This window comes from Neofelis nebulosa, chromosome 2 (assembly GCF_028018385.1).
Source record: "Neofelis nebulosa isolate mNeoNeb1 chromosome 2, mNeoNeb1.pri, whole genome shotgun sequence".
NCBI lineage: Eukaryota > Metazoa > Chordata > Mammalia > Carnivora > Felidae > Neofelis > Neofelis nebulosa.
The window spans coordinates 166,972,041-166,990,144 of NC_080783.1; the positions used below are offsets into that span (position 1 = coordinate 166,972,041).

At 35.5% G+C, this 18,104-nt stretch overlaps 1 protein-coding gene across 1 annotated transcript in view; it reads left to right on the forward strand.

Annotated features, from left to right (window-relative positions):
* The window catches only part of DNAI4 (dynein axonemal intermediate chain 4), an 84,044-nt gene extending 66,962 nt beyond the window's left edge, over window positions 1-17,082 (forward strand). Inside the window, 4 exon segments of the mRNA XM_058717039.1 lie at window positions 1,722-1,820; window positions 2,456-2,682; window positions 5,853-6,009; window positions 16,851-17,082. Of these exon segments, the coding sequence (XP_058573022.1) occupies window positions 1,722-1,820; window positions 2,456-2,682; window positions 5,853-6,009; window positions 16,851-16,901 (534 nt within the window). The 3' untranslated portion in view covers window positions 16,902-17,082.
* Window positions 17,083-18,104: the final 1,022 nt, after the last annotated feature.

Here is an 18,104-nt window from a genome sequence, read left to right on the forward strand (position 1 = left end):
CCATTTACATTTAGTTTTATTTTGATATGGTTTGGTTTGAGTCTGTCATTTTGCTTCACTAGTTTATTGGTGTTGGTGGGGTGGTGGTATAACATGTCTGGCCTCCTTGCCTGGAGGCTGGATTCTAAAGGGCTATCTCAACTCCAGAGCTTCTTGGAGGTTGGGCTGAGCCTTCTGTTGTAACTGCATCATAGTCAACTTAAATCTCTGCCCATTATTGTTTCTTTCAAAGAAATTATCCCTGAGAGAACTTCCCAATAAATCTGTTGCATGGAAATCTCAGAGTTTATATACTGACAAGAATAACTCTAGACAGTGACTTTGAAGATCTCTACAGAAAGATAAACAACTTATAAATGGTGTTGGGATAATCATTGTTCATATAAAAATGGAATTAGATACCTACCCCTTCATAAACAAAAAACTTTTAAAAGAAAATATAGGAAAACTCTATTACCTCAAAATAGGAAAAATTTCTTAAAGCACAAAAAAATGCTAAGTATATAAAAAAGTTATAATACTAACTACATCAAAACGAGAACTTCTGTTTATCAAAAGACACTAAAAAAGTAAAAGGTAAGCCATACACTTGGAGAAGATATTTGCAACATATGTAATAGACAAAGCATATATAATAGGATATATAAAGAACTTTTATATAAATCAATATGAAAATATTATGAGTAAAATAGTTAAGAGACATGAACAGAAGAGGAAATACAAATGGCCAGTAAACATAAAATGTGCTCAACCTTGTTAATATTCATATAAATGAATTCATATTCATATAAATTCATATACCATTAGGTATAATTTTATACCTAATACAATGGCAAAACTTAAGATTTCTAATGTAACCAACCATTGAAGAGAATATGGATCAAAGGGAACTTCTATATACTGCTGAATGTAAATTGGTTATGCTAGTTTGGGGAAAAATTATACTTTATTGTGTTGTTTAAACTGCTTATATTCCATGATTTTGTAGTTGCATTCTTAAGTAGTGGTACATGCTAGAACAGTGTGTCTCAAATTTTAATGTACATACACATTATTTAGGGATCTTGTTAAAATGCAGATTCTGATTCAGTAGGTCTGGGGTAGGATCTGAGAGTTGACATCTCTAAAATGCTCCCAGATGATACTGACTCCACATACCCAGGACATAGAGCCTGACTTTCAGACCTTTAGACTATGACTTCACAGTAGGAAATACACTTAAAATCTCTATTTAGTACCTACATATGGAGTTACAAATGCTTAAGACTCCATTTAGTTCAATCTTTCATATCCAGCAAAAAATCATTTCTTCAGCATTATATACATAAATATTATAAAACGATGATAGAAAGTAAAAGACAACAGACAACTATTATCAAGATAGTTTTTCTAGTTTTGGTTCTTAAATTCATTTTAATAGATCTTGAGAGATCTGATTTTATTTTTTGAAGTTAATTTATTTTTGAGATAGAGAGAGAGAGTAGGGGAGGGACAGAAAGAGAGGGAGACAGAGGATCTGAAGCGGGCTCTGCACTGACAGCAGAAAGCCCAATGCGGGGCTCGAACTTATGAACTGTGAGATCATGACCCGAACCAAAGTTGCACCCTTAACCAACTGAACCTTAACCAACCAACCCAGGTGCCCTGAGGGATCTGATTTTCTATTTAGCACCTTTACTAATATATCACAAGCCAATACATTTTAATTTTTTGTGTTGTAGGATACAAATATCTATTTGGCTGGCACCGAAGAGGGTCATATTCACAAATGTTCTTGTTCGTATAATGAACAATACCTAGAAACCTACAGAGGACATAAGGTTAGTTTAATTATAGTAGGTATGGAAAATTTATCTTTTAATATTTCTGAAAAAAATAGTATTTTTATACACACTACTTTTCACATGCCCTAAATTTACAACTTCAGAGTTAATAGTACGAATTGAATTAAGTACTGTCTTGTATGGAAATCATCAATAACGTGTGGGACATTTTGTTTGGCTTCCAGGTGTTCTTGATTTTTTTCTTGCAAGTTATGGAAGTCACAATTTTTATTTGTTTCTGAAAGACTTTGCTTATGATAACATGCTGATTCCAAAGTAAAATTGTCTCTGGCATATACTTATTTTCTGTATCTTTTGTTCCATTTATGTTTTCTTCATTTTCTCCCTTATTTCTGTTTTTTAAAGTAATCCTTATACTTTTTAAAGTAAATAAGTATAATATGTATTAATATTTAGTTAGTATTGTAACAACTATATTTTTATGTTTCTGTATGGCATTATTTAGGGAAGATTCAATTTATGAGCTTACTCTGAGCTAAAATAATACACAACAATGCATGGTACCTAAATCTTCTAGAAATCTTAGCATTTTTAATTTGTTGGTCAAGTTTAAAGTATGAGATGTTAACTATTACTTACCTATGTATTTTAATTTGTTTTTCTAATTCTAGGGTCCAGTGTATAAAATAGCATGGAATCCATTTTGTCATGATGTGTTCTTAAGCTGTTCTGCAGATTGGGGTGTTATTATATGGCAACAGGAGAATCCCAAGCCATTTTTGAGTTTTTATCCAACTACTTATGTTGTTTATGATGTTGCCTGGTCTCCAAAATCACCCTATATATTTGCAGCCGCAAACGAGAGCAGAGTAGAGATTTGGCACCTTCACATCAGCACGTAAGTGTTAATATTTTTCCTGGTGATATTTCTCATAGAAGCAGTTCAAACAAAATGATACCTGATAGTTTTGGTATTGGTTAGAGAGAATTGTGGTTACTTTAAAACAAGTAATAATTTACACTGTGAGAGTCCTTTATGAATAAAAGATATAGGCTAGATGCTATATTCATTTTAATTACTTATGTGGTATGTAGTTTTAAAAATATTTAAATGAAAAGAGGTTACCTTACTCATATCAAACTTTTACAGGAAGATATAAGATATCATAGCTGCCTTGAATTCTTTTAATTTTTTTTTTTTTTTCAACGTTTTTTATTTATTTTTGGGACAGAGAGAGACAAAGCATGAACGGGGGAGGGGCAGAGAGAGAGGGAGACACAGAATCGGAAACAGGCTCCAGGCTCCGAGCCATCAGCCCAGAGCCTGACGCGGGGCTCGAACTCACGGACCGCGAGATCGTGACCTGGCTGAAGTCGGAGGCTTAACCGACTGCGCCACCCAGGCGCCCCTTGAATTCTTTTTCATTGCCTTGTTTTAGAAGAATGCAGAGAGGCAACTAACTGTGTTTAACTAAAGATTGTTTGCAATAAGACAAAGAAAGGGAAAAAATAATTATTTTTTATAATACTTATTCTCTTACCTTGTTTTAAAATATATTTAAATGGCCATTCATTTAATTAAAAATTTTAATTTAAGGTGTGACACCAAAGTTATTAGAGGGTCATCTAGACCCATGTTTTCTTTTTAAAATGGAAATTTATACAATGTGGGAATAAAGTGTTTAATGATTCTATTTCCTCAGTTGGAAAATACTGTAGATTTTTATGTTAGTTATTAGCAGAAGCATCAGGGCAATATATTTTTGCTTAAAATAAGTGATACAAAATTCAATGGGTTTATTCTTTTTTTAAAAAAGGCTTATTTGGGGCGCCTGGGTGGCGCAGTCAGTTAAGCGTCCGACTTCAGCGAGGTCACGATCTCGCAGTCCGTGAGTTCGAGCCCCACGTCAGGCTCTGGGCTGATGGCTCGGAGCCTGGAGCCTGTTTCCGATTCTGCGTCTCCCTCTCTCTCTGCCCCTCCCCCGTTCATGCTCTGTCTCTGTCCCAAAAATAAATTAAAAACGTTGGAAAAAAAAAATAAAAAAGGCTTATTTATTTTGAGAGAGGGAGTGTGTGTAAGCAGAGGAGGAGTGGAGAAAGGGGGAACGAGAATCCAAGCATGCTCCACGCCATCAGCACAGAGCCTGATGTGGGGCTTGACCTCACAAACCTTGCAATCATGACCTGTCAGATACTTAACCAACTGAGCCACCCAGGTTCCCCTCAACGGGTTTATTGTTAATGACAATTTTTTTCTCCTAGAACTTAATCATATAGTAACTCTAAAATTTTGTCATGGCTTATACTATAAAATAGTTTGAATCTGAAACCAAGGATTATACCACAAAGCAATTTAGTTTTGAGTATGAGATGACTAATGTATAAAATGACGACTTAACTCATCCCACCCCTGATTTTAATTTTTTGGTAAAACGATCACTCATCCCACCTCTGATTTTAATTATTTTTTTTTTTTGGTAAAACTGTAGATCTCAGGACATTTCTTTTGTGTGTGTGTGTGTGTTTATTTAGTTTTTGAGAGAGAGAGAGAGCGTGCACGCACACACACACACACACACACGACTGGGGGAGGGGCAGAGAGAGAGAGAGGGAGACACAGAATCAGAAGCAGGCTCCAGGTTCTGAGCTGTCAGCACAGAGCCCGATGCGGGGCTTGAACTCACAGACGGTGAGATCATAACCTGAGCTGAAGTCGGACACTCAACCGACTGAGCCACCCAGGCACCCCAAGGACATTTCTTAAGAAGTATGCAAGTTGCTGCCTTTGGTTTTTTTGTTTTTTGTTTTAGTTTATTTATTTATTTTTGAGAGAGAGAGACAGAGCACAAGTGGGGAAAGGACAGAGAGAGAGAGAGAGAGACAGAATCTGAAGCAGGTTCTGAGTTGTCAGTGCAGGGCTCAAACCCACGAACAGCAAAACCATGACCTGAGCCAAAGTTGGACACTTAACCCACTGAGCCACCCAGGTGCCCCTGGTTCTGTTGTTTTTTAAGGGTATCAGTGGATTGCTTTGGATGACAGGGAATTTTAAAAGTTCTTGTTCAAAATATTCTTTTATATTCCAGAGGTTCATTTGGGTCAAAATATCCTTCTATTAAAAGACATTTATTACTTAAGAAGTTGTATTACTCAGGGTTCTCCAGAGAAACAGTAGCAATAAAAAGAGAGAAAGAGATTTACTTTAAGCAATTGGCTCACATGATTGTGGGGCCTGGCAAGTGCCAAGTCTGAACTATAGGCTGGTGGGCTAGAATTTCCATCAGGAAATTCCATCTTGCAATTCCGTCAGTCCATCTTGCAATCTTGAGTCTGAAGGCAGTCTGGAAGCAGAATATTATTCTACTTTGGGGAACTCAGTCTTTTCTCTTAAGGTCTTCAACACATTGGATAAGGTCTGCCTACATTATGGAGCATAATGTGCTTTATTCAGATTCTACTCACCTGAATGTTTATCACAACTAAACAAAATACCTTCACAGCAAAGTGTAGACTGGTGTTTGACCTTGTAAACAACTGAGTACCATAGCCTAGCCAAGTAAGTACATAAAGTTAACCAGCACAGGAGTTTAAATTTATGAGTTTGCATCTTTTTTTTTAAGCTTATTTATTTATTTTGCAGAGAGAGAGACAGAGCATGAACAGGGGAGAGATGGAGAGAGGAGAGAGAGACAATCTTAAGCAGGCTCCACGTTCAGCATGCAGCCTGACACAGGGCTTGATCCCACAACCATGAGACCATGACCTGAGCCAAAAGCAAGAGTCGGATGCTCAACTGACTGAGCCATTCAGGCGCCCCATGAGTTCACAACTTAATTGTGACTTGCTTGAATTTATTTAGTCGAAATTTGTTCACTAAAGAAGTGAAAGTTTTGACTCAATAAGGAGTAGAGAAACAGTTATTTTGACTTTGGAAATTTACTTAAAAAGTTTATTTTTGTTTTGTTTTTGTCACATGAAATCACAAAAAAAAATCTCAGACTTTTCTTAATCTGTATATAAGAATATATTAACAACAAATACATTTACAAATAAAATATTTTATTACAGTTTGGATCCTCTGATTGTGCATGTTGCTAACCCCGGAATCAAGTTCACAACTGTCCTCTTTGCCAAACAAACAGATTGCCTTCTGGTGGGTGACAGTGATGGACAGGTTGGTGTGTATGAACTGAGAAATATGCCTGCTGCTTTGGATTCTGGCCGGGTAAGACTCAAGAATCAAAATTTTATGTCATTTAATAATTTTAGTTATAATTTTGTGTCATACAAGGAATTTACATTTCTTAGATATCTTAAGTGTGGTGCAATGGAAAGAACATAAATCCCAGGAGTTGTTACCTACTAGCATGGTATCTACTAGGCTTATTTTCTTTGAGCCTCATGTTTTTTTCTCTGTAATATGAACACAATAATGTTGTAGCATAATAATTGTAAATGTTATATGGAATAACTTGAAATTGTGCTTAATATACTGTTGGGATTTAATAATTGTTGAATATAGCTGAAGAAGTTTACTGCAAATATTCAAAGACTTTTACAAGAAATTACAATATTTTAGATATTATCCAATGTTCCCAAAATAGGCATTTGTTTTTGTTTCTGTAGTGTTATCCTATTCCCTTACTCTGATATTCAAAACTAAAAGGCAACTGATGGAAAGGGAGAAGATATTTGCATATGACATATTGGTTAAAGGGTTAGTATCCAAAATCTATAAAGAACTTATCAAACTCAACACCCACAAAACAAATAATCCAGTGAAGAAATGGGCAGAAGACATGAACAGACACTTCTCCAAAGAAGACATCCAGATGGCTAACAGACACATGAAAAGATCCTCAACATCACTCATCATCAGGGAAATATAAATCAAAACCACAATGAGATACCACCTCACACCTGTCAGAATGGCTAAAATTAACAACTCAGGAAACAACAGATGTTGATGAGGATGTGGTGAAAAGGGAAAACATTTGCACTGCTGGTGGGAATGCAAACTGGTGCACTCTGGAAAACAGTATGTTAGTTCCTAAAAAAATTAAAAATAAAACTACCCTACGACCCAGCAATTGAACTACTAGGTATTTATCCAAAGGATACCAAAATATAGATTTGAAGGGACACATGCACCCCAATGTTTATAACAGCACTATCAATAATAACCAAATTATGGAAAGAATCCAAATGTGCATCGACTGATGAATGAATAAAAAAGATGTGGTATGCACACACACACACACACACACACACACACACACACACACACACTGGAATATTAGAGATGAAAAAGAACGAAATCTTGCCATTTGCAACAATGTGGATAGAATTAGAGTGTATTATGCTAAGTAAAAGAAGTCAGAGAAAGACAAATATCATATGATTTCACTCATATGTAGAATTTAAGAAACAAAACAGATAAACATAGGGAAAAGGAAGGAAAAATAAAAGAGAGGGAAGCAAACAATAAGAGACTTTTAAATACAGAGAACAAACTGAGGGTTGCTAGATGGGAGTGGGCTAAATGGGTTATGGGCATTAAGGAGGGAACTTGTTGGGATGAGCACTAGGTGTTAACATGTAAGTGATGAATCACTAAATTCTACTCCTGAAATCATTATTACACTATATGTTAACTAGCTTGGATTTAAATTTTTAAAAAAGGGAAAAAAATTAAAGAAAAAAGAAAAACAATATGAAAACTTTGTTGTAAAACTTTAACAAGCAATCAGTATCACTAGATTATTATTATCACTACCTATTATTTTTAAGGTAGCTTTTCAATTTTTTATTTTTAAAGTTTAAATATTATTTTATGGAGTAATCTGGTGTATATTACCATGAATATGATAAACAAGTTAAAATATTAAAATATGCATGAATCAATAAGGAAAAAACACTTGGGGCACCTGGGTGGCTCAGTCAGTTAAGCGTTTGACTTCAGCTCAGGTCATGACTTGCAGACTGTGAGTTCCAGCTCTGTGCTGTACAGCTCCAAACCTGGAGCCTGCGTGGGATTCTGTGTCTCCCTCTCTCTGCCCCTCCCCTGCTCATGCCTCTGTGTCTCTCTGTCTCTCAAAAGTAAATAAATGTTAAAAAAATAAAAATAAAGGGGCACCTGGGTGGCTTAATTGGTTGAGCATCGACTTCAGCTCAGGTCATGATCTCACAATTTGTGGGTTCAAGCCCTGCATCAGGCTCTGTGCTGACAGTTCAGAGCCTGGAGCCTGCTTCAGATTCTGTGTCTCCACTTCTCCCTCTCTGCCTCTTCCCCGCTCGTGCCTTCTAAGCTGTTTCTGTCTCTCAAAAATAAATAAACATTAAAAAAATAAATAAAAATCAAAAAAATAAGGCAAAAACACTAAGACTACAATAGAAGACTGGGTAATAGTCAGGAACAGTTCATTCACAAAAAAACGACTAGTAAATATATTTTAAAATTAAACCTCATTTATAAATGAAGAAATAAAAATGTATTACCTTAAATTAAAATGTGATCACATTCTCATATACGAAATTAACAAAGTTTTTTTTTTTTATATTTAATAGGTGTACTCAGTACTAGCAAACATTTGATAAGACAGTTTTTCTCTTATACAGAAAAATGTTGGAATAGAATTTGGTATAACTTCTTTGGAAGCAATTTGGCAATCTGAACCAAGACTGTCATGCTTCTGGAATTCTATTCTATAGAAATATTCATAAAGGCAATCAAATAAATTAATTATAGCATAATTTGTAATGGGATAAGAAAAGAAAAAAAAAAGAAAAAGAAAATAATCTAAATATGCAACCAGATGGAAATGTGGCCAGGAAAGTCAGCAGTGTTGATTATATTTGGGTCACATACTGTAGCAAGTGGAGTTTTATCCCAACTATATAGACTGTAAATGTTAGATAGATAGATAGATAGATAGATAGATAGATAGATAGATAGATAGACAGACAGACAGACAGATAGATGCTTGCTTAGGACTTTGTACTTGTCATTTCTCCTATCTAACATCCAGAGTTTGATCTTCTCGGTACTTCAAGTTTTTGCTCAAATATCAGTCACTATCTGCGTGAAATCTTCCTGGATACCTTATTTAAAATTGAATCTCTACTCTCACCTACACTTCCTATCTCGTACTTTTCCATGACTTATTTTTCGTAATATTTATCTTTGAATATACCATATTCTTTATTGATTTATTTTGTTAATTGCCTGTCTCCCACAGGTAGGACATAAGCCACATGTAAATAGTGAATTTTGTCTCTTTTGTTCATAAAAACATAAAGCTTCTTTTTCTAAAATGCATGTTTCCTTACATCATAATTTTAGTCTGTTCTGAGAAATGCAACATTAATGGCTTATTTTTTTATGATGTAAACATTTTAATATTTTTAATTTCTCTCATATTCACTGAGTATATAATACCTTTTAGGGTACTGAGATGTTTATGCCCACACTTGTTTATGATATACAGCTCAACAGCCAGAAGGAACTAGAGAATTCTATTCTTTATTCAAGTCTTTCAAAAACATTAAAATGGATCAAAATATATAGTTAATAGTAATCTTTTTCTTCTTTACTTATCCCTCAAATCCTAAATGTAGCATCAAGGCCTAAATCCATTGCTTTCTATCCCTGTAATTCCATCAGTTTCATCCCACAAAAGCTCTAAGAACTCGTCCACAAATTCTAAATTGGGGCAGTGGGGAGAGGGAGTTGCATTATTTAAAAATCTTTGTTGGTGTGTATTGGGTTGGTGGTAGCAAAGAAACATGAGCATTAGCATGTTGATTCTTTTTATCACATATGTCTATAGTACCTGTTAAAGATGACAATAATTCATCAATATAAACTATAATATTTTGTATACATGTCTTTCTGAGTAGTTTGAGCTACTTGGAAACTTGTATATTTAAGTACTAGCACAGGGCTAGCATATGATAGGTACTAAGCAAATATTGAAAAATGAACAAACACACTTAGACACAAAAGACACATGGTTTCTAAGAAAGGAACAATATATGCACACAAATATAATCAAGTCATAAAGACCAAAATAACAAAGAAACTCCTATAGAAGCACAGAGTAGGAAAATTGACTTTTGAAAGGAGAATGGGAAGAAAGAAAGGAAAACATAGGTGAATACTTTGGGGAAGACTTTCACACAGGAGATTAAATTTTAACTGTGTTTTGAAGGATTAGAAATTTTCTTTGCAGGGGCACCTGGGTGGCTCAGTTGGTTAACTGAACGACTCATGGTTTCGGTTCAGGTGATGATCTCATGAGATCCAGCCCTGCATCAGGATCTGTGTTGACAGCATGGAACCTGCTTGAGATTCTCTCTTTCCTTCTCTGTCTGGCCCTCCCCTGCTCGTGGTCTCTCTCTCAAAATAAATAAATAAACTTAAAAAAAATGGAAATTTTCCTTGCAGATAAGCGAGTAGAGCTGTTATTTCAGAGTGAGGGAAAGGCCTGAGCAAAGATACGGAATTAGAAAGGTCCATGACATTTTGAGGAAATAGTGAGTAGACTTTTTTGACTGGTAAAGAGATTGCTTGAGAGAAAAGTGGCAAAAGGGCCTGTTGGGTCATTTGCCATGATCCGGAATTTGATCCTTATTTTCTAGAAAATAGAAAGCCATTCCCTATCTCACATTTTGTACAATGGTGAACTCCAAATGAATTAAAGACTGAAAAACAAAACAAACCACTAGAAGAAAATGTAGGATAATGTCTTAATGATCTAGAGACAAAGACAGATTTAAAAAAGACCAAAAAAAAAATCTCCTAATTTTTTTCATGTTTTTCCTGTTTCCTTATCTGAGTATAATTTTGGTACCAGAATCAAAGGTTGTTAGAAACATTAAAATAGTTAATAGGTACAAAGTGGTTAGAACTGGTACTGGGACATAGTAAGTTCTCAATAAACCTCAAATATTTTTTTCTATGACTATTATGTCAAAATTAACACTTTTTGTTCAGGATTCCATATGCTAAATTAAACAGATTAGAAGAAGAAATTTCTAGGATTATAAAAGACATAATATCCAGTATGTATAAATAACCCCTATTAAACAATAAGAGCAATTCAAAGTTTTGAATGGGCAAATGTATAAAATACTAAATCATAGAAAAACTGGAATATTAATTCTCTCTAGAAACAGAGAAATATACAATTGAAATTATACAAGATATCAGTTCAAATTGATTGGATTTACAAAAATAAAAATATTAGCCAGTATTAAGTGTTAGCAAAGTTGTAGGGAAATAGGAGCTCTTATGCAAGGGTCATGGGAATATGAATTAGCATAGCCTCTTTTTTTAATGTTTTATTAATTTTTTTTTTGAGAGAGAGACACAGAGTGCGAGAGGTGGGAGACACAGAGAGAGAGGAAGACACAGAATCTGAAGCAGGCTCCAGGCTCTGAGCTGTCAGCACAAAGCCCGATGCAGGGCTCAAACTCAGGAACTGCGAGATCATGACCTGAGCCAAAGTTGGACACTTAACCGACTGAGCCACCCAGGTGCCCCTAGCATAGCCTCTTTGGAGAGAGGTTCAGTAAAACTTAGAATTCAAATACCATACAAGGCAGTGATACCATAGAGAATGTCTTGCACATGTTTATTTGGACACACGTATAAGGTATCAATGTGAATTCTTTCTTCCTTTTTTCTTTTGTCTTTAATGTTTCTTTTGTACGTGGAGATGATTATTCAGTCAACTTTTGCTTAAAATGTTCACATTCAAATGTGCTATAAAGTTTTTTAAAAATCTTAGTTTACCTGAAGTTTTCCTGAAGTTCTTACATTTAGATAATACATTTTATTATTCTGTTTATAAGCCTAGCAGATTTTTTAATATGAAATTTGTCAAATTGGTTTTAAGTCTAGCAAATTTTAATACGCACTTTTAATAAGCTTTTGTAACAAATTTCTTTAAATCCTCTAAATTTACTTTATAAATTTAATATAGTGCTTTAAGTACTCCAATCATCTTATGGACAAACAAATCTGATACTTAAGGAATTCTTATTAATTTAATAAATTTTAAATGTTGAATATGATGAATCTTAAATTTTCTTAAGGGGCGCCTGGGTGGCTCAGTCAGTTGAGCGTCCGACTTCGGCTCGGGTCATGATCTCACAGTCTGTGGGTTCGAGCCCCACGTCAGGCTCTGTGCTGACAGCTCAGAGCCTGGAGCCTGTTTCCAATCCTGTGTCTCCCTCTCTCTCTGCCCCTCCCCCAAGTCTCACTTTGTCTCACTCTGTCTCTCAAAAATAAATAAATATTAAAAAAAAAAATTAAATTTTCTTAAATGTTCCAATGCTTTTTATAAATGAATAGTATTTCAATCTATGATTAGAAGTCTAAATCAATTACCCAATTACACATTTAAATTAGAATCACAAATTTATTTGCTAGACAATCTAATAATAGTGAATACTCTTATATATAATGAATATTTAAAATACCAAATATATACAAGTTCCTTAATACAAAAATATTAAAATTATCGGTTTGATTTGCTGCATTATTTCTATACACAACTATTATTCTTCTCAGGGTAAAAATAGGTTTTCCAATAAAGAAACAAATAAAGCATCCCAAGTAGTTTTGGAGATGATTTTCTCAACTGGCTGACATGCATATTGACTGTGGACATTTAAGGAGATGTTTCTAACATCTCCTTGGTGCCAGGCTGAGCCCTGCTTTATAGTTGATTTGTCCATGCCCTCCGTATGGAATGGTCTCAGAGCCCATGTCTCCTGAAGTCTACTTACCTATTACCCATGTCCTCTATCTTCTCATGGAAGTCTGCAACCCTGAATGTGCTGCTGCATCACTTTATTGATTTCAAGTTATTTATTTACTGTGTCATTAACTCTAAGTTACTATACTTTTCCTATCTGGTAAGATTACAGTCTTTATAGATGTTTAAATGTTATGTTTGGATTCTATATATCTCCCAGGGTTTTTAATTTGTTAGTAGTGGTCTGAAAGACATGTTCATAACAGCCTTGTTTCTATAGTGATAAATTGGAGACAACCTAAATGATCATCAGTGAAACACTGGATAAATAAAATATGGCACATTCACATGAGTCACTGTAATACAGAAGTTTAAATAATATGTATTTAAAAGTCTCAATATGACAAATTTTGAATAAATCTTTAAAAATGTGTTAAGTGATAAAAGTAAACTGGAGAAAGATAAGTACAGTATGTTATGATTTATGTAAGATTATTTAAACACAAGTATAAAAGCTGTGTTCTTAGTGGATGTATTTATAGTTAGTAAAAGTATGGAATATAGATTGGAATATAGAAGAAAAAGATTTCATTTTGGTGTTTGATTTGAATTGATGAGAGACATCTTTTTCCTTTTCAAGTTTTTAAATTTAAATTCCAGTTAGTTAAATACACTGTAATATTAGTTTCAGGTGTAGAATTTAGTGATTCAGCACATCCCTATAACACCTGGTGCTCATCACAAGTTCGCTCCTTAATCCCCATCGCCTATTTAACCCATCCCCACTCATCTCCCCTCTGGTAACCATCAGTTTGTTCTTCATAATTAAGAGTCTGTTTCTTGGTTTGCCTCTCTCTTATTTTCCTCTGTGCTTGTTTGTTTTGTTTCTTAAATTCCACATATGAGTGAAATCATATGGTATTTGTTTTTCTCTGACTGACTTATTTCACTTAGCATAATCCTCTCTAGCTCTATCCATATTGTTACAAATGGCAAGATTTTCTTCTTTTTTATGCACACTTGTGCAGCCACTCTGGAAAACAGTATGGAGGTTCACTCAGAAATGAACCCTACAATCCAACAATTGCACTACAATTATAGAAACAGCCCAAATGTCCATTGACTGATGAATGGATAAAGAAGATGTGGTGTATATATACACACATACACACATTAGAGACATCTTTTATTTTGAGCAGTATGCTTTGCAAGCAGAAGGCTAAGTTGAGAGTCTGAACATTTTTGACAAACATTTGTGTGTGTGTGTGTGTGTGTGTGTGTGTGTGAGTGATTTCAGTGCTGGTGAGCAAATTTTTCTTGTAAGAAATATATTCCATACATTAATAAATAAATACAGTTTTCTAATACAAATATGTCTTTCATACTTTTGGTCATGATATTTTAAAACTTCAGTGTTATTCTTCTAGGAGATTCAAGAAAAACCTATTAATCAGATTTTATGTTACTTACTGACAAACTCAAGCTTACCTGATACACCTCTTCCTGAACTTTTCAGAGAATTATAATGACGTAGTAATTTGAAGTCTCAAAGTAATTAATGCCAAACCATTATTTCCTATTAAGATATCTTATCAAGTAACATTATGGCCTATAATTTCTCCATTAATTTTAACCAAGAGTGAATTAAAATTTTGGAAGGCTTATGTTTTCATTCTATAGGAAAGGTGTACACCAAATTTATAATAAAGACTGCCTCTGAGAAGTGAAGGATGCAGGAATAGAAGAATTAGGGATAGGTACCAAGGGGACTTCAACAGGGATACGTGTTTTACAAAGGCAAAGTACCAGATAACACTTGCACCAAGTGTGCTGGAGCAGGGCCCATTGGAGAAAACCCATGGAGATATTCCAAGGACCATGGTATACGTATAGAAAGAACCATGACTCCCCCTCACCTCCACATTGTTCGGCACCCACTGTGGCCTTACACAGCAAGAGAAGAACTTTGATCCTAGGGCTGTGCATGTTTTAAGTTAAATAATTTCTGAAACTCTGGCAGCCCCCTGATGTGTCCAAGGACCAGAATATTATTGTGATATGACACACTAGGACATTGACTCCTGCCCTGTCCTACCAACCAGGGTATGTGGTTTAGGGTAATATCAGCCTGATGCCTGGTGTAAACAGGGGTATAGGGTCCAAGCTTTGCAATGGTAACTTTGTGATGTAGCCAGCTGCCAACGGGACTTACCACCACCTTAGCATTATTGTTTGTTGAAGCACCACCTCCTCTTCTGGTGTGATGTGGTTGGTTGCTGGGGGCCTCAGTCTTGTGTCGAACAGAATTATAGTTTAAATACTTGGCAGAAGCTAATTCCAGTGGGACATTGCACAAAGTGACTTGTTTTGTTTTGTTTTGTTTTCTGGAGGCAGCCTATGGAGAATCACTCCTGGATACTATTTCTATTCTTATGTTTCAGTATATAAATGTTTGCCATCTCTTTCTCTGTACTTTGGGTATTTACATATAGACTCTTCATTCATTCAACAAACATCTACTGAGTATGGACTATGTGACAGGGTCTGTTTTGGGTGCTAAGAATTTAACAGTGAATAAATTAGAGTAGTGATCTGCTGTGTTAGCCCAAGTGAAAGACTGAAGTAGAAAGAGACGGATTTGAGAAGCAGCTTGGCAACTGATTTTGTGTCAGGACCTGCAGAATGGGGAATGTCATCCTTAGTATAGGCTAAAAGACAGGACTGACTTATGTAATGTGATCTAAGGTGTTTATAACTATTTAGAGTTTTGTAAAACTCTTTTATATACATTAGTTCATTCAACTCTTGAAATAATTTTTAGAAGTGGTTGCTGATGTTTTTTTTTTTAATTTTTTAACGTTTATTTATTTTTGAGACAGAGACAGAGCATGAACGGGGAGGGTCAGAGAGAGGGAGACACAGAATCTGAAACAGGCTTCAGGCTCTGAGCTGTCAGCACAGAGCCCGACGCGGGGCTTGAACTCACAGACCGCGAGATCATGACCTGAGCCCAAGTCGGCCGCTTAACCGAGCCACCCAGGCGCCCCAGATATTTCTATTATCCATTCAAGGAAACTAAGATTCCCAGATATTAGTGACTTTTTTAAGATCACCTTTACTGTGAAAGGTGAGAAAATTCTGGTCTTCTGCTTCCAACTCCCAACTTTTCACAATATCTTTGTATTATATTATATTATATTATATTATATTATATTATATTATATTATATTATATTATTTGTTGTTTCAAGTTGTTTTTAAATATTATTTTCACCTAATCTGAAGGAATTACACAACTTTATTTTTCTTAAGTTAATTTACTTATTTTGAGAGAAGCAGGTAAGGGGCAGAGAGACAGGGAGAGACAGAATCCCAAGCAGGCTCCATGCCATCAGCTCAGAGCCCAGTGTGGGCCTCAAACTCAGGAACTATGAGATCATGACCTGAGTCAACATCAAGAGTCAGATGCTTAACCAACTGAGCCACCCAGTGCCCCTATTGTTTCAAGTTTTTATTTAAATTCCAGGTGGTTAACATAGAGTGTAATATTAGTTTTATGTGTAGAATTTAATTCACAGTATCTTTCTTAAAAACTCACCTACCGGGGCGCCTGGGTGGCCCAGTCGGTTGGGCGGCTGACTTCGGCTCAGGTCATGATCTCGCGGTCCGTGAGTTCGAGCCCCACGTCGGGCTCTGTGCTGACAGCTCGGAGCCTGGAGCCTGTTTCAGATTCTGTGTCTCCCTCTCTCTGACCCTCCCCCGTTCATGCTCTGTCTCTCTCTGTCTCAAAAATAAATAAACGTTAAAAAAAAATTTAAAAAAACCCTACCATCTTTGGTTTCATCCTCTTACAGATTATTATTTTACCCCTTGAGTGTAAGATTGTTATCATTAAATTAAATACAAAATCCACATTGGAATTCAGGTCTTCAGCTGTCTCTAAATCAAGCACTATAGGTCAGGAAAGAGTTTAAGATATCATTAAGATCACAAGCTATTTTACAGATGAGAAAACTGAGGTTTACATATTAAGGCTACACAGGAGCTGCCAAAATTGTCGCTTAACTGAATCCTTATTGTTGATCAAACTTCTTCAAAAGAGTCCTCCATTGGAAAAAGTAGGTTTATACTAGGAAGTAACCGTTACTATTTAAACTTACCTTGGTTTGTTTCCTTTTTACGATCTTATTGGATGCTCTTTATATGTATCACTAACTTATAAATTTCAAATAGCATTTTAAAGACTCCTTTACCTCTTAATTTATATTTTATTGCATTGTAATTATTTCGCTTTTTCTTTTCAGGGAGATGTAATAGATATTTTGATTGGATCCAAGTCAAAACAACCAGGATAATTCATCATTACTAATACCTTCTCTTGTTGCTGTTTAAAGAAAAAGAAACAGTGTTTAATATCCAATAGTCCAATTTGTATGCAGTAAGCTGGGATTTTGATGTTAGAAAATGACATTTGATGTATAACTTACATTTCAACTTAACATAAACTTAATAAACTTTTATTTCAGAGATATGTGATCTAGGCTTAATTGTAAGAGTTTTTTTGGGATTTTCTTAATGTTTTTAGTCATATTCCAAGTACATATAACCACATATGTGTACTTACAAAATCTCCAAATAGGTTAGAAAATTATTCCATTGGAAGCAAAAATTTGAAATTATTAGAATTACTTAAACCCAAATCTTTACAAGATGAAGTTTCATAGAATTTCAGGTCTGCTTTCCAAGATCTGTTTTCTAAAGTTTATGAATTATGCATGTGTTAGTATTAGGAGAATACTGGATTTTCACACCCAACTTCATTTACGTTATATTTTTTATGTTTTCACACCCAACTTTATTTTTTTTTTTTTCAACGTTTTTTATTTATTTCTGGGACAGAGAGAGACAGAGCATGAACAGGGGAGGGGCAGAGAGAGAGGGAGACACAGAGTCGGAAACAGGCTCCAGGCTCCGAGCCATCAGCCCAGAGCCTGACGCGGGGCTCGAACTCACGGACCGCGAGATCGTGACCTGGCTGAAGTCGGACGCTTAACCGACTGCGCCACCCAGGCGCCCCTCACACCCAACTTTAAATCAGAATTTTATCCTCTTAGATTTGCGAGTGGAAGCTATTGAACTTTGTTAGACTATCTGACAGGCAAACAACATGACAGCAAATGTCAAAATTGCATCGTTTAGCCAGCAGGCATCACACTCCCAATTCAGTGAGAAGAGTTAGTCTGGGACACATCAGGGCACCCTCCTCTGCATGCCCCAAATTGGCTCTGGGTTTTAAGCCCAGACTTAAGTGGGCCCAGAGAGAAAATAGAGAGTCCTTGATCTATAGTTGGCATCAGAATGTTATCTTATGAAGGGTTCTAGAGCTAGCTTGTAGAAATAGGAGAGTGGGAGGTAACAACTCCTCCAAACAGATTGCTAACAGCCTATTCCGTGCTGTTTGCTAGAACAAGTCCTGTGTTTTGTTAACCGAGGCCATAGGACAGTATGGCCTGTTTTATAAAGCATTCTAAGTGGAGAGGAGAGGCATCTGAAACTCA